We start from the raw sequence: 20,112 nt of genomic DNA, 5'->3' as shown, positions 1-20,112 counted from the left end.
AAATGTATCCAGCTCGGTCCAATGCTTGCTCAACCACCTGACATTTTCCTCTACAATCCAACTCATAAAACAATAATTTATGGTGGATGGTGAGAACTTATGACGTGGAGTTCTCAAGTTCAACACAAAACGAGACTAAAATGGTCGGCATAAATTTCGGGTATGTCTATATGGCAAACGCTTGTTTTATGGTACAACAACAGTCGCCTGTTTTCCCATACAAAAACAGTCGCTCGGAAAATAAAATTAAACCAATCACTTGCTTTTTGAAGAAAAACCAGACACAAGCAAAATCAAAGGGCTGTCTCCTTCCTCCATCCTTTCGTGCCTCCATCGCCTCCGTCATCTGTGCGGGCGGTCTTGCTCCAAGCAGCTCCTCGCACCCTCCTCCTGCTTCTCGCACGTCGGCGCGGCAGGCTCCGACATCCTCCAGCGAACCGGCTCGCACAGGCCGGCACCGGCACCGACGCAGCCGCCTGCTGCCCGTCCGCGAATGCCCGGCAAAGTCCTCGGCGCTCGGCAGGTCGGCGTACTCCTCAGGGGATAGTGCGATAGCGCGACGGCCGCGGATCCCGGGCGGCTAACTGGCTGTGGAATTGGCCTGGAACAGCAGCAACTTCATGAATCCATTTCAGAAATCTCCAACGGAGCACTTAAGATTAGCACTCCATGATTAGTTTGCCATCAACAGCAGATAGCGTCTGCTCGCCATTGCAGCAGCAGCTCAATAACAACAGCAACAGCTCCATAACAGAGAACATACCTGATCACCGTTGCAGCATCTGAAACTGAGAACATACCTGTTCCATAGCAGCTGAAACTGAGAATTCACAAGAAAACATTTTTCTCTTACTTGTTGTAACTTAGCATTGAAAATTGATACTCCAATCCGGTCAAAAAAATTGATACTCCAGCTTGCTGAAAATTAACAGGCAGAAATGGTTGAAGATTATAGCAAAGAACTTTCTGACCATGCTTACATTTTCCACTGATTGCTAATGAGTGGAAAATGCATAAATGGTTGAAGATTATTGCAAACAAGTGAGATTGGACATGTGTACTAGTAGCGGATGACATTTTTATATGTACAATTGGAATCCTATATTCATTTTGCCACTGAAGAAAGGAGTATTACTTGTAAAACTGCGGAACAAAATAAGCAGAAACCTGACCTTTGCACTGATCATCTACTGCAACCGCCAATCTATACAATCGTCGAAGTTGAGACTGCTCAAGCAGTGGAGCATCGCGTTTTGCTGCTGCTATCAAAATTAGCACCATCAAGCAGAGGACTATACACCTTATTATAGTCAAAATAGGCAAATCTATAAGGCTATAACCCTTTCATTTCCTGTAAACTAGAAGACATAAACGCTTTTCCTTTCAGAAATATGGAAGTTCAGAATGACAACCACTACTTATGTGAATAAAGCATGTTACACTTTTCAGTTTGCAGTTTGTAAGTTACAAGCATGAAAGCACAAATGATCAGAACCTAAATTACAATTTTTTTTACTTTAAAACATAGGAATTGCAGTAGTACACTTGGTGCAATTGACATAAAAATGAAGTGCAATTTGATGGGAACAACATGATTAAACCATGCCTTTTTAAAAAAAGTTTATTAAGTAATGAAATTTAAATGTTACAAGACACAAAAGAGACATACCTGAGCAGGAAAATAATAAAAAAAGCTTTGCGCTGATAATGAGATTGCAGAAATAATAGGAGTTCCCCACAAAAGAGAGTTTCACTACGACTGCACACTGGAAGCAAGAAAATAACAAACTTAGAAAATGCGATTGCAACTCCATAACGCTAGAATTGCACTACCACAACAAGTGAAAAATTGAACTACAATGCAAAGTGCTATTCCGTAAGGAATAGATTACAATATTCAGCTGAATTAAAACTGAAAAAGATGATGGGCTACTTGAACATATTGCTGATGAAGGTAGAACATTCTAAATTGCAATTCAAGAAGCTTAGAATTGCAAATTTTCAATCGCTGTAATTGACTTTAGCAAGCAATGCAATTGAAACAGTTTACTGGGGAAATGTAAAAACACATATAAAACGAGTATGTACGTCCACCCCCCTATTCTTAACACCAAATTTGCTGCAAGAAAACATATGAAAAAGAAACTAGCAGATCCATTGCTAGACACACAAAAAATTAAAAAGAACAGTCATGTTTAATAGAAACAAAAAAAATGCAATTGCAGTTGGATCAAAATCCATACTGATAAAAGAAACAAAAAAGGCAGAAATATAAGAATGCAATTGCAATTTGGAAAAGCTGTAATTGCAACCGTAGAAAGTATGCGATTAAATTTAAAGTCTGTGCAATTTGAATTAAATCCATAATGAAAAAACAAGCAAAATAAGTAGAAGGTAAATTGCAATTGCAATTTCAAAAAACCGGAATTGCAGCAATCGAAGGAATACAATTAAGTTTAAAACTCAGTGCAATTAACTTCAACTTGCAATTTGACAAAAGTTGGGATTGCAAGAGTAGAAGGATTGAAGTGTTGTACTCCCTCCGTCCCAAAATAGGTGACGTGGATTTGTATAGATCACGTCACTTATTTTGTGACAGAGGGAGTATTTAAAATAAAAAGGCAATGCAATTTGAATGAATATGTAGTGCGATTTAAAATTAAAAAGGTGGTGTAATTAAGTGAAATCCATATTGGAAAAGCATGCAAAAATATTCAGAACCTAAACTGCAATTGTAATTTGAAACGCTGGGATTGCAGTAGCAGATGTGCAATTGAAATTTAAAAGGTGCTGCAATTGGAATAAAACAACTTCTGCACATAAAAAAAGAATGAATCAAACCCTACAGGAACCGTGAACCAAAATGATTCAAACTACACAGAATTCACGCAAATGCTCAACACATGACGCGAGCTCCACCCTACCCCCCTATGCCCCCGTGTCCCCAAACCAACACCGCTCGAGCAACAAGCACACCCCCCTATCTACATAATCAAAACCCAAAGCAACCCTCGTCGACCACAGCAAACTAAACACCCCCCAAATCGGCATAAAAATGTCGACAAACTATGAGTAAGCAAACTATGGCAAGCAAAGGACCTGAAAATTATTCCTTGCTATTCACGTATGGCCTCCCCAGATAACTACATGTATTCTATGCTAGTGTTACAATTGCGATTGCAAATACAACTTGACAACATTTTAATTGCATTGAGAAAGACAGTGCAAAAAAAGATACAAAGGAGGTGCAGTTTCTTAAGAACTATTTGTTTTAATATTTTCCCATGTAACTTGTAATTGCATTTTGACAAAAGCTGGGGTTGCAAAAGTAGAAGGAGTGCATTTCAAATTAAAAAGGAGATGCAAGTTGAACGTGTACAACTACAACACAAGCAGAAGTGCAATTAAGTTTAAAAGGTACTGCAATTTGAATTAAAGAACTACTGCACATAGACCCAAAAAAGTTCATATAAATACCTTCTACTTTGAAATCAATCAGTGGTCCTGCTTGATTTTGTTCCTGACATTATTATTGAAGTCGGGTATATCACAATCGATGCACTGTCATTACTCATGAATTGAAAACTTAACAACTACAGATTTAGGTAGACTAGAATGCAAATTCAGATTATCTTACTCTAACAGTACAAAAAATTCCGGTACCAATGGAGATACAAAAGTAATAACTGATCCACTATAATTAGTTACGCAATTCCATCCAGGATATAAAGACAAAATCGACACATGCAGGATATTTCACCAAATTTCACAAAAAAATACTTCCAATGGAGGAGAAGCACAACCCGACTGAAGAAAAAAAGATGTAGGAGCAACCCTCCTGACCTCTTCAAGCAAAAACATTGAGCAAACAAGCCATGGTAACAGATGAAAATCACACCCATCGAACGAAAACTTCCTCCCCTAACCAGAGGAGAAGCGAATGAATCAAAACCGGCCTACGACATCAACCACCAAGGATGCTTGAAAATCACACACTCCCTCCATCCCATATTAACTGACTTTCTATTACATGTATCTAGAGAATTTTTAGGCATAGATACATCTATATTTGGACAACTTTGAGTCACTTAATATGGGACGGAGTGAGTACAACACTATTGGCCAAGCATAGTGGAAACAAAATGCTCAGCACAAACTCGGCCACCATTCTGAACTAGAACCACTATTTCGCAAGGGCGCAAGCTAGCTACATTGAAACCCACCAGTGAAGCGCGACACATCCCCTATTAGCCGAAAGAATCAAGGAAATCACGAGTAAGCGATCTATTAGCTACTTCATCAGGGGCCTCCAACTCCAAACAAGAAGAAACTAACTGGAGGAGCAAAGCACAAATCGCAGCACGACGCGCGAGTAAACTTCACCGGGATGAGCAGAGCTCAGAATCGCATCTGTGCGCTGTCTCTGCCTCTTCCCTATTCAGAAAGAGCAAGCAACTATCTAGCTATTTCGCGGGGCCTCGCCCGGAGCAGCAGAGCAGAAAGGGAGGAGCGATTCAAGGGAGCAGCACAACAGAAAGGAGGAGATACTCACCGTAGGGCGCGAGCAGACCTCGCCGGCAACAAACGGAGTTCCAAAATGGCCACTCTCACTCTGCCACTTTCTCCTGATTTTGTTTTGTTTTGAGGGAGCCTCTTTCCCTGTTCAGTTCTCTAGTCAATGAGATGCAAAAGAAGCCCGAGCAAAAAGAAAACAGGCTTCGTACCAAAGGCTAACGAATCTTGACGCACGCATCCAGCGGTCCAGAAATCGCCTGGTTTCCAAAAAAAACCAAGCGCCTGGTGTATAACAAAATGGTAAATTTCTCCCCTCAACACAATACAATCAAATTTCAAAAGAACAGACAACTCTTAACATAGAGATGTTGACTTTTACGGGAAAATATATGAACTTTGTTCGCTGTCTTCAAGCGCGACGAGTTGACGAGCTAAGAGTTGGGTCATTCTCCCGGATTTTCGTGAGACACTCAACTCATTCGTGCATGCGTATATGTTTGTCTTGCCGTGAGAGAGAGGCCGGCTGACGCGCTATATTGTTCAAAGATTACAACTCAAACACAAAATCTCTCGTACAGCTAAGTGGAATTTATCAAAATCGTCGATGCTAACGGTCAATCTGGTACGTCATAGATTTCTTCATTTTTTGACAGCTCATAAAGTTCTTCACGTGTCAGGTCTCGTCTTTTTGATGCGAAATTCCGTTTCGACTGCGTCTTCACCAGACTTGCCAGCAGATCGGCCGAAAACGCGGCAACACTTGGGCACGACTCCTCGAGACCACGACGGCACGACCTAGCCCAAGGATCTCTCCCCCCGGTTTTTGCCAAACCCGAATCGCCACAACAAGACCCGGACGAACGCGGTCCTGATGCACCGCTCTCCATGCCCCGAAAGAGCAAGTACCATCTTCCCCAAGCAAACACGCGTAAACCCAGTCCACCACCAAACCACGGCCCCTCCGCTCCTGGAGACGACACCCGTGACGGTGACGCGCAGCAGCTCCAGTTCCCCCGAGTCCGCAACTCTGCATCCACAAACTAACCACCGCCGTTCTCCCCACCACCACCAGCCGCTTCGCTGAATCCCAATCCTGCACCGCGCCAACAACCGCCAGCCCCGCCTCCCAGATCTGGCGCCTGTCCCGGCCTACGTGTTGGCGCTCGGTTCGGTGCCTTCCTGATCCGACATCGTGCTGAAGAAGATGCCAAGCTCGGCCTCAAATCTGGGAGATTTCGTCGGGTTCTCCCAGCAGTAGCAGCAGTAGTAGTCGCGAGTTGCGCGCCGGCTGGCTGGCCACGATGCAGGCGCGGGTGGCGTCCATGGAGGACATGAAGGAGGCGAGGCAGGCGGCGCTGGGGCAGGGCAGGGTGTTCCCGACGGGGATGCTCAAGGTGTTCCTCGGCTTCCTGCTGCTCGGCGTCGGCCTCTCGGCGCTCGGCATGTACATGGCGCGGCACACGCTGGCGGCGGCCGCCCCCGCGCTCTTCCGCCCGTGCCTGGGGGGCGCGGCCTCCGGCGGCGCCGACGAGGAGCTAGAGGTGCTGGGGCGGTGGACGCGGCCCCCCGCGCGCGCGCGGCACGCGATGACGGACGAGGAGCTGCTGTGGCGCGCTTCCTTCGCGCCGCGGGTGCGCCCGTACCCGTTCGCCCGCGTGCCCAAGGTGGCGTTCATGTTCCTCACGCGCGGCCCGCTGCCGCTCGCACCGCTATGGGAGCGCTTCTTCCGGGGTCACGAGGGCCGCTACTCCATCTACGTCCACGCCCTGCCCTCCTACCGCGCCAACTTCACTTCTGACTCCGTTTTCTACCACCGGCAAATCGCCAGTAAGGTTAGCTCCCATCTCGCGTACTTCACTTTGCCTGAGATCGTAGTAGACTAGTAGTGTGATCCCGTACTCAACTTAGCAACGGCCTTTATAGTGTGATGGGTGGCCTGCCTACTCACGCTGAATTGCTGATCTAGTGAGACCAAGAACAAAACATACTCCATCGTCTGCTAATAACTGCCAAGGTTGTACATCGAGCTGTACTGTACTGTTTTTCTGCGATTTCATGAGTCACATGACAAACTGGTTGCTGAATCACAACGTTTCAGCCTTCCTAATGAATTCAATGAGAGCATTTGTAAGGAAAGGGGCATTGGTACCATGAAACATAGTGGTACTCCATACTAAGGAGCCTGTAATTAATTCACTTGCTATTTTTAGTCCCGTGGAAGTTGCCATTCCACCTGATGTGTTTGGTAAGCTCACGGCACTGCATATATTTGGTGCTGACTTGGGTGATTCAACTGAAATTAGTATATATCTAATTTGGGCAGTTCTTGACAGTGAAAAATTCTGAACTTATCCTTCCATTTGGTTTGTTCATAGACAAATGAATTGTGCGTCTTCACATTAAAGGAGAAAATTTGGCTACAACAGGGTGCATTAGGTACCATGCTGAGTATGGATGCACAGTAGACTCCGACCAACCACCATTAGAACTGCTTAACTGGCATGTTGATTGAAACAACTAAGCAACCTAAAGCCTAGGACAATCTGACCTTAATTCTCTTCCAGGATTTCCACATATCAAGTAGCCATTTGGCAACACTTTCATATAGGTCGAGATTTCTGTTACTTCCCTGTTGTGTTGAGATGCCTGACATTAATGTGTCATCTGTTATGTGCTCACAGGTTGCAGAATGGGGTCAGATGACAATGTGTGATGCTGAGAGACGCTTACTGGCAAATGCTCTGCTGGACATATCCAATGAGTGGTTTGTGCTTGTGTCTGAGTCATGTATTCCCATATTTGATTTCAACACCACGTATGAATACTTCCAGAATTCAAGCCAAAGCTTTGTCATGGTGTTTGATGATCCCGGACCATATGGACGGGGCCGGTATAATGATAACATGACCCCTGAGGTTGAGATCACACAATGGCGCAAAGGCTCACAGTGGTTTGAAGTAGACAGAGAACTTGCCATTGAGATCGTCAAGGACACACGCTACTACCCAAAATTCAAGGAGTTCTGCAGGCCTCACTGTTATGTTGATGAACACTATTTCCCTACAATGCTGACTATTGAAGCTCCGCAAAGTCTTGCTAACAGAAGTGTCACTTGGGTGGATTGGTCGAGAGGCGGTGCACATCCAGCCACGTTTGGTAGGGGAGATATCACAGAGGAATTCTTGAGAAGAGTACAATCTAAACATACTTGTTTATACAATAATCAGAATTCGACGATGTGCTTTCTGTTTGCTCGGAAGTTTGCTCCAAGTGCGTTGGAACCATTGTTAGTGTTGGCACCCACTGTGCTCGGTTATGGTTGATGTTTAACATGGGGCCCTGTAAGTTTTGATATATTAGATCATGGTAGGATTACATCTGTAGAGAAATGGGCTTATTTTGATCGATGGAAAACCTGTACTCTGCCCACCTCTCACTGGATCATTATACACAAAACTGTATGATTATTTTGTACAGTAACCTGACAGTGGAACACGAGAGCTGTTTCTCTTGGACCATTGCGCAGTATATTTTTTGTTAATCAGAAATGTTGAGATAAAAGTCGGAGGGAAACCCTTCCTATATACTCCTATGGAAGAACGTAATAGTATCAAACGGTCTGTCCTGTGACTGGTCCAAAACCCATGCAGTACTGCAGTTGGTCAGACTTGACCCTGTCTACTTCATCCATATATAAAAACCTGTGGCCGTAATCCCTTTCAGAACTTATATGTAGGAATCAAGAGACCACACTGGAGAAGAAACTAGTGGTCATCTCATTCTCACCCTATGGCTCACCCTCTAGGTAAACCGATGGACACAATCAGAAGGCCGGTCACAGCAGCTTCATCGTTTCATCAATCAGCAACAAAGCATCTCCAGCCACTGGTCACCTTGGCCCAGAGGAATGGAGTTAGCAGGCGGTGCCTCCTCACTCTGCTGGCGTCCGCTGCAGCAATACCTGAGGCCAGTGAATCAAGGAAGGCCCTGTTGCAAGGTACGAAAGATTCTTGTCCAATTTCCCGGGTTTGTGGGCTTGTGGCACAACCAATAATCATTTGTTTGCTGTTCACCTTTGATAGATCAATAATTCTGCCTCTCATATGTAGAGTACGTGAAGAAATCGAAGGAAAACAAAGAAAAGAATGACAAGGAGGTATCATTGCTAATGAAAGAAGCCTCTTTCTTTTGTTTCTGGTCACTAATTTCGATGCACTCATCTCTCAAATTATGTTCTTTTTACAACTACTCATTGATCCGTATGCTCCCAATTCTATTGCTTCAGTTGCTTTACATCTATTTGTCCCTTTTCATTTTTTTATGAAGAGACACAAGAAAGTTGGGCCTGTGCTGTATTTTACTAGTCTTCTTTGTGGTTGTGGTACAAGTTCCGGTTCATTGGCTTTGACGTAGATGTATCATGGCTTAAGTAGGGAATCTTGCGCCATTTGCACACCCAACCTAAAGTTAAATACTCCCTCCGTCCCGAATTAACTGATGTGCATTTGTATACTTATTATCATAATAGAAACCGCAGATGAATTCAGCTGCAGCCTCTTTACAAGTTTACATTGAGATTTCTATCCCTGTAACTTTATTGATAATGGAACAACTTCAACAGCCTTACATAGTGAGATGCACACAAAAAAATTCATCAAGAACATTTATGCGGACTGGTTGAAATGATTAAGTCCTGCTGTTTTCGTATATTCCAGAGGATGGATGACAACTACAAGAGGAATTACAAGGATTATTTCGGTTTTATGGAAGGCCCTGTTAGAGAGAAGAAAGCCGAGGACCTCACGGAGTCGGAGAAAGGAATTCTGGCGTGGCTTGACAGAAACAAATAGCTATTGACGAGAGCAACACAACCAAGCCAGAGAGCTGAAACAGCTTCTGTCTCACAGTCTCAGGGAGTTAGTAAGCTTTAGCATGTCGCAGCTCACTTGCATAAATCTGGTGAAACTTGTCGGTTCCATCATTGTTACCTCATATGTGCAGTAGTACAACTATTTGCTTCGTATGATCTGTACTGTATGAGTCATTTCACGAAAATCCCAAATCTTCGAGGTTTCAGAGCATCTCTTGCATAACGATGAAATTTGTACGAGAGCAGCATGCAAAATTAATCCATGGCATCTTATATTTAGGAACAGAGGTTCTAGCTATTACAGAACAAAATTATAATCGCTGAGGAAAATAATCAGCTTTCGGGGTCTAATTTCAGATCTCTCAATAGGAGTAGCACCACCAAACCAGAGTAAGCTCGATGGTTTGACCGTTAGGCTGCCCCATCACACAACACCCACAAAGGAACAATCTAGAGTCGGGAGACAAAACCCTACTAATTTTCTCATCTCAATCTAAATCTATAGAAGTTTCATGCCAACACCATAAATTACGCAAGAATTTGAATTACAAACATTTTCCTCCGAAAGAAAAGCACATACATTCCACTTATGAATTTTCAGCCATCAATAAAAATAAAGATCTCATAAAAATAGCTTACATTCGGTAGTAAGGTGGGGCTTTTTACTACTCCCTCCGGTCCTAAATTGTTGTCGAAATATTTCATGTATCTCGACGTTTTTTAAGAATAGATACATCCATATTTGGACAAATTTAAGTCAAGAATTTAAGATCAGAGGGAGTACTATGGTTCAGCCATAATCCTTATCATGGTTATCCTTAGACAGTTAGCCAACAATAAAAGTAGCTGGCTGACGTCTGGTAGGAAGGTGCTGGAAAATCTATAATGTGGTTCGGCTTTCATCTGCTTCATAATCAATACCTCAGTGTACTGATTAACTAGTGCTAGGATCTAAACTACATAGTAAATACTCATTCCGTTCCATAATTCTTGTCGAAATATTACATATATCTAGACGCTTTTTAGGAACAGATACATCCATTTTTGGACAAATTTGAGACAAGAATTATGAAACGGAGGGAGTACTTGTTAGCTACATTTATCATGATCCACAGGGTCAGGTGCAATCACATGTCAAGACCCTCCAGATCCTTTTCGTTCGTCTACCGATTTTATCTAGCTTTTTCATGACAATAGAAAAGAACTGGTGGTGGTATGGAAAACCAGCAAGTTGTCCACCACCACCATAATAGCTCTGAGTAATTTCTCGACCACTTAAATTTACATCAGGTTCATCACTCTGGAGGGAAAGCCCGTTACTTCCAACATTCTTGTGTAGGTAGAATTTTCTACCTCCTACATCCCCAATCTTGTCATCTTTGTTCAAACCTGTCATGAGAAAACTTCAACCTGTTACTTATCTACTAAACTTTGCAAAGATACCAACCAGAAAAGGAGAATTCCCAAGTTGCCATAATGATGTCGTTCTCATCTCAATCTAATTTCTGGTTGACGAAATAAGCAAATATTTCATTTGATCGGTGGTAATAGAATACTTAGGGTAAATGGCTGACTAATTGAATAGCAGCATCACTGCACAGCTAACGGGGATAAAAGGAGCAAGTAAATTGCAGGTTAAAAAATTCAAAAAATAAATAAGCAACTGATGGTTTACAGGAAGCGATAAGTATAATTTAGCCACTAACATTCGAGTTGAAAGTTCATACTTGCACCACAACTTGCTGTGATCAGAATACAGCAAAGCACGGACACAAAGCTAGTAGAATCAAACGACTCTTTGTAGCACAGGATCAAATGATTATTATGCCTATAAAAACACAAGCCAACCTAAAACTACAGTTCAATCCGAGAAATTAGGCTTGCATCTTAGCCTTTTCGGAGAAACCAAGAGTTAAAGAGGACATGGGGACTACTCATCGCTACTGATAAGTTCCCCTGTCGAAATTCAGAGTGAAATCTGCGTCTGTACCATCTCATGATCTCAATCTGCCACCTCTACTAGTGTTTTGGAGCAAATCATTCGTCACTACCACCCGAAATTCCAACTTATTTATCGAGAAAAAAAATGGCATCCAAATTGCATGGGCATCTGATTACTGCTAGTACACAAGTGTGCAGCTTTTGACATTCGAGCTTACTCTGGAGGCAGAAGTGAGAGTGGTGGAGCTGGAAGGAGCCGGCAGAGGCCGGGTCAAGCCGGGGGCTCCTCCCCTCCCTGTCGTACCGCTCTAGGACGGCGGCGATAGCCTCCCGGATAGTCGAGCCAAGCCTCACCATCGCCTTCACCGGCCCCGCGCTCCCCTCCACAGTCACGTTGACCACCACCTTCGCCTCCTGCACCAAAACCATATATCCCTTCCATACTTAACTCTCGCAACCGACAAGTACAGTACTAGAGCAGCAACGGCGTTGGTTAGTTCACCGTACCTCCCAGGGGCTGGGGTTGGACAAGGAGGTGGAGCCGGCAAAGGTGGAGTCCGGGGAGAAGACGTCGTAGCAGGTGTGCGGACGCTCGAGCAAAGGCGGCGGCGGGGAGGAGAGACCCTGCGGCAGAGGAACGGGGTGAACGCGCGCGTCGTACCAGAGCGCCGGCTCGGAAGCGGAGCGCTTCAGGATCCTCCCCTCCCTCCTCAACCGCTGCCTCGTTTGCACGGGCAGCCCAAGCCTCCAGCCGGCGCTGCTGCTGTTACCGCTGCGTCGCGACCGGCCTGACCGAACGCCGGCGATCCGCGGCCGGCTATTCTTCGTCCTCTGCATCTTCATCTGGTTTGGTCGCCAAGCGCCACTGTCTAGTTGTGTGTGGAATTTGGAGATGGGGTGCCTTTCGTCGGTCCTGTGTCTTGTCGTCTGCACAACGCTTACTTCGCCTCGCTTCTTATGCTGCTTTACTCGAGACAAGACAGGAGGAAGCTTCGTTCCCGTGCTCCCTCCCGTGCAGATACAATAGGCGTTCTAATTTTTTCACGGTCCTCCCTCGTCCCATAACATGGGGAAGGCGCTCGTCCCTAAATCGTCAATTCCATTAATTAAATATCTATGTTTTTTAACAAAAAAAGTATATCAATAGATTCGTTATCAAAAAAACTTTCTCATGATATAATATTTTCATTATTTAATTCATATTTAGTTAGTTAAATTGACGATCTAGAGATGCGTGCGTGCCTCATACTCCTTCCATTTCACAAAGAATGGCGCACACATCTTTTGAGGTCGAACTTTGACTAACGATTAGATCAATTGTATGTAGATTATATGTTACAAATTTTATATCGTTGGAAAGGTTTTTGAAATACGAATCCAATAATATAATTTTCGTAACACATAAGCCTCAAATCATTAGTCTAATTGTTGGTCAAAGCCAAATCTTGAAACTCGTGCGTGCCATTCTTTGTGAAATGGAGGGGGTATTATGGGACGGAGGGAGTACCAAGAAACTGAGGACTGCAGCCTTGCATGCATTTTCTATTCAAGTGCACAGCCAATTACTTTGCAGCTAGTCTTACATGTTGTTCTTGGACCAATCATAGCTGCTGCAGGTAGGATAGAAAATCATTTAATAGATGAAGAAGAGTGGTCACTGCATAGGCGCCTCATATTACGTGACTTCAGGTTTTGAACAAGACGCCCCTAAAAGCTAGACGGAGGGAGTACTAGGCACTGGCCAGAGATGGCAGTCGGGTCGGGTCGGGTTTGACTGGGCGAACCCATGCCATACCTGTGACCCGTTGCCCGAACCCATCACCCGCCCGCCAACGTGCCCATGGGGTCTACGTGCATGTGCATACCCGATCCTGACGGGTTACCCGACCCGATCAGGTATCCATCGGGCAAGGAAACCTCTCTGCTCTGCACTTCACCTGCTTTGCTCCTGTCGAGCGGCGGTTCCTAGCCAGGTGGGAAAAAGGAACCGGAAGGGCCAGGAGGGCGACAATCGACTGGATTTCCATGGCCGGAGAAGGAGAAGGGACATGATTGGCAAGATGATGGGCGAGGAGTTGAGGCAACGGGTATCGGAATGGGAGCGAGGATCTAGGGTATCTTGAGAGGCATCGGGCTGAATCCCTGAGAGGGAGAGTGGCGGCTGCAGAAGAAATGGCGAATGTGAGTGAGACAAGGGAGAAATCGGGGGGGGGGGGGGGGGGTCTGGGGCACTTGGGCTACGCTAAAGCTAGGCTAGGCTGCTGTGTTGGGTTTAGTTTGGGCTAGGAGTTGGCCCGTTAGGTTAGGTCTTATCCCTTCGATCCATAATAATTGTCTCAGTTAAACTCCATATACCTTGCTAGGGAACCCAATTAAATTAAGCGGATCCAAATGAGTTAGCTTGATAATACTAAATGTACACCACTAGCTAGTCGATAATGCTGTAAAAAAACTAGTTGATAATGAATACTCCCTCCGTCCCATATTAAGTACCGAAATATTACATGTATATATAGATACATCCATTTTTAGACAAATTTAAGTCACTTAATATGGGACGGAGGGAGTAGTTCTTTGCTTTCGGCCTTTCACCCTCGAGGAGTAACACGATCTTGTCCTTCACTTGGAGATTAGACCTTGCTTGATTGCTAAGAGCCAATCCACTCAAATCCTCGGCTCGGTGGTACCAACCCCTAGCAGCACAATCTGTGGAACACGACACCGTGCTACGAAGCTCTACTCTAACCGGAAGACTGACCAAACCTTTGCTTGGTAGTACTCCCTCCGTTTCATAAAGATTGGCACGGAGGGAGTACCGATCCATCCCAAGATTCATGGGTTGCTTTCCTTAGGTACCTTCGGTAGTACCGTCTGAAATTAGTCTCATAGTATCATACCCCAGCAAAAACATTCGATACTTTGTGACGCGATGGGGGTATAGTGATGACGACCCATTAGACACTTACCCTTGCTAGTCAATTCTCTTCTCTCTCCTATTTCTCTTTTCTTAACACAAGCAAATTTTAAGAGGTAATAACACGGGTGGTACAAGTACTTGGCTTGTGCGAGCACATTAGTACAACAACTTGAAAAGTGGGGTGAAGTGGTACAAGAACTATGCATGCAGATTCATTTTTGGTCTGACGCGCTGCGGAGCCGCCACGTGTCCCTGCCACACTGGATAAGTCGTGCACACATGGCATGTGTTTTTAACAAAAAACCACCCGTGCTATGATGGTTTAAACAGAAGGCCTCAGCTTCTGTTCCCCTGTCCTCTCCTCTCCCGTTCCTTAATCTCTTTTCCGGAGCGGCAACAGAGGAGGACGGCAACGGCGAGGGAAGTGGGCGCTGAGCTATGAGGGTGATGGCGAGGGAGAGTGCGACGGAGATGGGCCAGACAGGGTCGATTGGAGGCGTCACCATGTGCTCCGAGGAGGAGTGGGCCAAAGTTACAGGAGTGGTGTGCTGGCCGCCGCCGCCGCAATGTATTCGCCGGAAGGTGAGGATTTGAAATTACATGGCATGGTGCCGCGCATCGTACCGGCCCCTTGAAATTTCATCAAAAACATTGCCTGCTGTCTCCTTGTTACTGAAGTTACTGAATCTTGTCAATTTTGTGTTCCCAGTTACCGAATCTTGTCAATTTTGTATCAGCGACACATCTCTACTTGCTCGGTTGCTCCCCAAAACAGACAAAAAGAGAACATTTAGGGCAAAATTTGAGGGACCCCATTGCTGATGTACGTGCGCTTTGCTGCGCGGCTAGGAGGACCGAGTAGTTACCTGGCTAAAGGATTCACACTGTAGGTGCTATCATATAGATCATATGGACATTGCATTACATGGAATTTGCATGTCTAGATACAACCGGATTAATCCATGGAATCATAATGCGCGAGACGTGGCATTTTTCCTCCCGAAGGACGGGTGTCTTGTCGGTTTGCATGCACTGGTGACCAAACCACTGAACCAGCACCTGATAACACTCCCGAAGGATGTAAGGACATCTCGAATGGTGAGCCCACGTTTGTTCATTTGGCGGTTCTTTGGACAAATGGGGAAACAGAATACCATGGTGTCCACTTATTGGGCAAACAAGCAGTGGAAAGACATACACTGACTGGAGTGATGATAACTTGCTCCAACAATCTAGATATATACCGTCGATCATTTATGTATTGTAGTGTAATGAGAACTTGCTCCAACAATCTAGATGTATAATACTCCCTCCGTTTCATAATTCTTGTCAAAATTTTACATGTATCTAAACGCTTTTTAGAAATAGATACATCCATTTTTGGGCAAATTTGAGACAATAATTATGAAACGGAGGAAGTACATGACTATAGCTTCTTCCTTGGATGATGGTTCTATTGCCATGATTAGTGGTACTGAGGTATAACTATTTCTCTCGCAACCATGGTCAGGCTTAAGACTGATCATAGAAAACAATTGACATGATTCCCTCTGATTGCCCTCTACAACTTAATCACACAGCCATACAAACAAGGCAATTGTATTTACAAAATATTCCTCATGAACAAAGATTCATTAGCAATTACACTCTTGACTTGTTTTCAATCCTCATTACCAAAATACTCGCTCGGGATTTCTGGCTAAACGTGGAAAAGAACAACAATCCATGTAGCTCTATATATGAACACTTCCAGCCTGACCCAAACTGAAAAAGCACTTGTACAGAGCCGTCTGCTGCTTGCGAGTCAGCCTGAGCACTAGTACAGAGTCGCGCCACGGACCAGAGCACCTTCTTCCCCACCAGCTCTGCATGCTCGTCGGATATCCATAGTGGGTTGCAGAGGAGACTGGGGGCGAGGTTGCTGCCGGAATCGGGGGGAGGGACGGGATGGGGAGCGTGCCTTGTTTTTGGGGTAAAGGACGAGCAGAGACGTGGCTCCTGTCAAATCGTGCCTCGTCAGGTAGTGGCCTAGGCACGCTCACGGCGCATCGAAGGGCAACGAATGTACAATAGGGGCCAATATGCATTTCCCCATATACATGATTTGAACACCAAGTCAAATTGAAAGATAAACAACATTAGTTTTATAACAACTCAACAAGATAGCTCTTCACTATTCAGTTATCATCTCTCGAGCAAGCTGAACCCCATCATCCCCGGTACAAGCTGCATAAAGAGAAACAGCCATTCAAGATATCAACTTTAAATGAAGCAACTTGACAAAGATGGTATTATTAAGCAACTTGACAAAGATGACAGTGCAAAATCACAGGAACGGGGGTCTCCGGCTCAGCCTGATAGATTTGTATACTAGAAAGTCTGATGCTACACCTTCTTACATTTGTTTTACCATAGTTCACGACAAGCAAAACAACTTTTGGGCGTGTTAACGTACAAATTAACACTTGAAAACTATGACTTCAGGTGATACTAAAGTACAGAAGCTTTCTAGCACCTGTATAATTGTGCTATAAAGGTACAGAAGCAGAAAAGAATAGTAAACATGCTGGTTTTCTCAGCAAGAATTGTTACCAATCATAAATAGTAAATTCACAAGACTATAATTTATGGTGCAGCTAAAGCACAAGTAATGTTGAAACCAATTATGGGCAAACAAGCAGTGGAAAGACATACACTATGACCGGAGTGATGAGAACTTGCTCCAACAATCTAGATATATATTGTATCATCGCAAAATCTTATTTGTGCGTGGGCACTCTTTTGTCCTAAGCGGTGCGCTCACGGGAGCTCCCTGAGATCGAATCGAGCGGCTGTATTTCCTCCCGAACGTTTCCTCTTGTCAATTTTTTTTGTCCGTTTCTGTTTTTACTTCCGTCCTTATCTCTCTCGGTCTCTCCCTGCTCCTTATCTCTTTCTCCCACAGCCACACACCACGAGTTTCTCTCTTCCACGAACGGATCCCCTCTCGCGGTCTCGCTTGTTGTGCTCCACAGTCCACATCAGCGCACCCGCCAGCCCCCTGCCTCCATCCTGTGAGGGCCTCCGCCGTCACCTCGCTCTTCCGCATGAACCGCCGCCTCCGCCCCTTCCCTCCTCCGCGTGAGCCGCTGGCCTGTTGCCGCAGCCGCCGCTTCCCTCCGCGAACCAAGGCCCTCCGGCGAGTTCGTCCCTGCGAGTTCCTACACCGGCGACGGTAAGTCCTTTTTCCCGGCGATCGAGGTGCTGAACGTCTCCTCCAACGGGTTCACCGGCCTGCACCCCTTCGTTCCCGAGTCTGACGGTGCTCGACCCCTCCGGCTTCTCCCGCGACATCGAGGCTGCTGCACTCTGCTCCTCTAGCCTTAGTGACAGTTTTGAGTTAGGAATTTCTTCCATAAAGAGACCATCTTATTTCTTCGGATGTAAATTCCAGGTTAGAGTTACTTTTAGATTTTGCCGGATGTAGCTTTAACATGTGAGTTACTTTCATGAGTTCAGTAGAGTTAAGAGTTACTTTTAGATTTGGTGGATGTAGTTTTGCATGTGTGAGTTACTTTCCTAAGTTCACAAGATGCGTAGAGTTGTGAATTTGTGATGTTGTTAAGAGCTACTTTTTTGAGTTTTGCTGGATGTAGTTCAAATGTTAAGAGTTACTTTTAGATTTGCTGGATGTAGTTTTGCATGTGTGAGTTACTTTGCTGAGTTCATGTTGGGCAATTTTGGTTATGCAGAAATGATATTGTTTTTAATAAAAAGAACTTAACTTCTCCATTGCAGGTCTTGTTTTTTTTTCTTATTGGCTCCCTACTTGGTCTATCTTTCTCAAACCGGTGGATCAGCGATTGGGTTTGATGGCGTGCATTAAGTTAGAGCAAGTGGTAAGGGACTTTTTTACCCACAATGGGTGGCGGTCTAGTCGCAGATCGAGTCTGCTTAGAATTGTTCTTTTTTTTTCTATGTAATAATTAAGTTTGATCTCATACTTTTTAGCTGCGTGCGTTTCGACGCAGAGACCGGGGCTGTGATACTCTTTGTGTATCGATCGATGTGCCGTAATAGTTTCCATTTTTGAAAAAAAAAACTTCCAGCAATGGGAAGATTCTCCACCCTATAGAGGAGACAAAGATGTATGCACATTTTGATGAGTACCTGCATGCTAAATTCCTAAACTAAGCTAAGCTAGCAGCTGCATCTCCTAAAGAAAAAAGCTAGCAGCTGCACATATATCTAGCTAGCTAGTTAGCACCGGAACTGTGGGAAACCCTGGGCACAGCATGAGGCTGATCGGTAGCTAGTTGGCTGAATAAGGAGAGCGGGGTGCAGCTGGTGCAACGCCAATACTAGTGGCGTTTGGGTCTCCAGTCCAACTCCACAGGTTTTGGCGTTTCGCCGGGTTGAAACGGCATAGGGCCTGGCGTTTTATTCGTAACTGAAACGTCAGCGTGAGTGACGTTTATAAAAAGGGTCAGATTCGAAAATAGTTTCGCAGAGGGGTTATTTTTGGCTCAAGTTTCAGAAAGGTATCAAATTTGTCATTTTGGCCTCGTTGCGACCAGCTCTTGCTTTCTGGCTTTCTGTTTTTGTCGGATCTTTTTCGCCGTGCTGGCCGTGGTCTATGCATGGGGTAGTGCGGTGGTTGCTGCTGCTCCTGTGTATAGGTGTCTCTACGTGTGTTGTTTTGTCATTCGGTTGCTTCCCGAGGTCTGGGCGGCGGTGCGCAACATTCGCTGCGACGGCCACTTGTCTTCTGGCTTTTTTTTATCGGATTTGTTTCGGCCGTGTGTGTTCGATTCCTTGTCGAGGCCCGTGCGGCGTTTGCCGTTGTGCAGGTTATTGTCCTGGGTCCTGCTGGGCGTCTTTTGTGCGTGGGGTGGTACAGCGGTTGCTGCGGCTGCTTTGTGTGGGTGTTTCCGTGTGTATTGTTTTAGCGTTGGGTTGCTTCCCAGGGTCAGGGCGTACGCGCACGTTATTCGCTGCGACGAGCTCTTGCCTTCTAGCTTTCTGTTTTCGTCGTGTCGTTTTCGTCCTGCTGGGCTTGGTCTGTGCGTGGGATGGTACGGTGGTTGCTGCTGCTGTGTATGGGTGCTTCCGTGTACGTTGTTTTGCCGTTTGGTTGCTTCCCGAGGATTGGGCGGCGGCATGCGCCGGGCACTACGAGGGCCTCTTGCCTTCTAGCTTTCTCTTTTTGCCGGATTTGTTTCGGTCGTGTGTGTTGGATTCCTTGTGGAGGCCCATGCTGTGTTTGTCGATGATGCCGTTTTTCGATATGTGTTCTGTTCTTCTAATCGCTGCAGGCGGCGTCATTCTGTTTGTCCGGGATGTTCCGTCTGCCTTTCGAGGACGCAGCAAACTGTGGCTGCACGAAAAACAAAAATTAGGTTTGCCTGCATCGATGGAACCATCGGTGGATGGTTTTCTGGGTTTCGCTTTCGGCGGAACGGGCGTGGGTGTCGCGTGTGCCCGTTCTTTGACGCGCGGGTAGGGTGCAAACGGTGGCATAGATGGGAAGGTAACCGTTTCTCTGGGCGTTGTTGTCAGGGTCGGGGGCCACTGATTGGGTACCTCTGTCTGAAACTATTTCCTTGGGCACTTCGTGCAAACACACAATTCTTGACATATAGCGCTTCGCTAACTGAGCACTTGTATAACTGGTCTTCACCGGTATGAAATGGGCAACCTTGGTCAAACGATCAACCACTACCCATATCGAGTCATACCCTGATCTAGTCCTCGGTAAACCTGTGATAAAATCCATGCCTATCTTATCCCATTTCCAGTCTGGCACTGGTAACGGTCGTAGCAGTCAGGCTGGCTTCTGGTGCTGAACTTTGTTGCACACATCACACAGAGCAATATATTCAGCGATGTC

At 45.3% G+C, this 20,112-nt stretch overlaps 2 protein-coding genes across 3 annotated transcripts; one reads left to right on the top strand and one right to left on the bottom strand.

The window, feature by feature from the left end:
• Positions 1-5,384: 5,384 nt before the first annotated feature.
• On the top strand, positions 5,385-9,596 carry LOC100843610. 2 transcript variants are annotated; one of them, XM_024456847.1, is made up of 4 exons: positions 5,385-6,347; positions 7,197-8,512; positions 8,598-8,671; positions 9,231-9,596. In XM_024456847.1, exons 1-2 carry the CDS (start codon positions 5,817-5,819, stop codon positions 7,836-7,838), a joined length of 1,173 nt encoding a protein of 390 aa, XP_024312615.1. In that variant the 5' UTR covers positions 5,385-5,816; the 3' UTR covers positions 7,839-8,512; positions 8,598-8,671; positions 9,231-9,596. The 2 variants fall into 2 exon arrangements, with proteins under 2 accessions (XP_024312615.1, XP_014752781.1); XM_014897295.2 differs by lacking the exon at positions 9,231-9,596 and having other exon boundaries at positions 8,625-8,653.
• Positions 9,597-9,863: 267 nt separating this feature from the next.
• Positions 9,864-12,403, bottom strand: LOC100840470 (uncharacterized protein At4g22758). The gene is made up of 3 exons (XM_003559415.4): positions 11,834-12,403; positions 11,545-11,740; positions 9,864-10,774 (listed from the first exon to the last, which is right to left on the bottom strand). Exons 1-3 carry the CDS (start codon positions 12,167-12,169, stop codon positions 10,503-10,505), a joined length of 804 nt encoding a protein of 267 aa, XP_003559463.1. The 5' UTR covers positions 12,170-12,403; the 3' UTR covers positions 9,864-10,502.
• Between the last annotated feature and the right edge of the window lie 7,709 nt (positions 12,404-20,112).

Source organism: Brachypodium distachyon, chromosome 1 (genome assembly GCF_000005505.3).
Source record: "Brachypodium distachyon strain Bd21 chromosome 1, Brachypodium_distachyon_v3.0, whole genome shotgun sequence".
Classification (NCBI taxonomy): Eukaryota; Viridiplantae; Streptophyta; class Magnoliopsida; order Poales; family Poaceae; genus Brachypodium; species Brachypodium distachyon.
This window is presented reverse-complemented; position numbering and strand designations above follow the sequence as displayed.

What these genes read in the sequence shown, in the direction of transcription:
- LOC100843610 (XM_024456847.1), top strand. Translation starts at nt 5,817, where the DNA reads ATGCAGGCGCGGGTGGCGTCCATGGAGGACATGAAGGAGGCGAGGCAG. An exon ending in ACCGGCAAATCGCCAGTAAG is followed by an intron (nt 6,348 to 7,196) that starts GTTAGCTCCCAT and finishes ATGTGCTCACAG; the next exon opens with GTTGCAGAATGGGGTCAGAT.
- LOC100840470 (XM_003559415.4), bottom strand. Translation starts at nt 12,169, where the DNA reads ATGAAGATGCAGAGGACGAAGAATAGCCGGCCGCGGATCGCCGGCGTT. An exon ending in CCAACCCCAGCCCCTGGGAG is followed by an intron (nt 11,741 to 11,833) that starts GTACGGTGAACT and finishes GTTTTGGTGCAG; the next exon opens with GAGGCGAAGGTGGTGGTCAA. An exon ending in CTCTCACTTCTGCCTCCAGA is followed by an intron (nt 10,775 to 11,544) that starts GTAAGCTCGAAT and finishes TTCTCATGACAG; the next exon opens with GTTTGAACAAAGATGACAAG.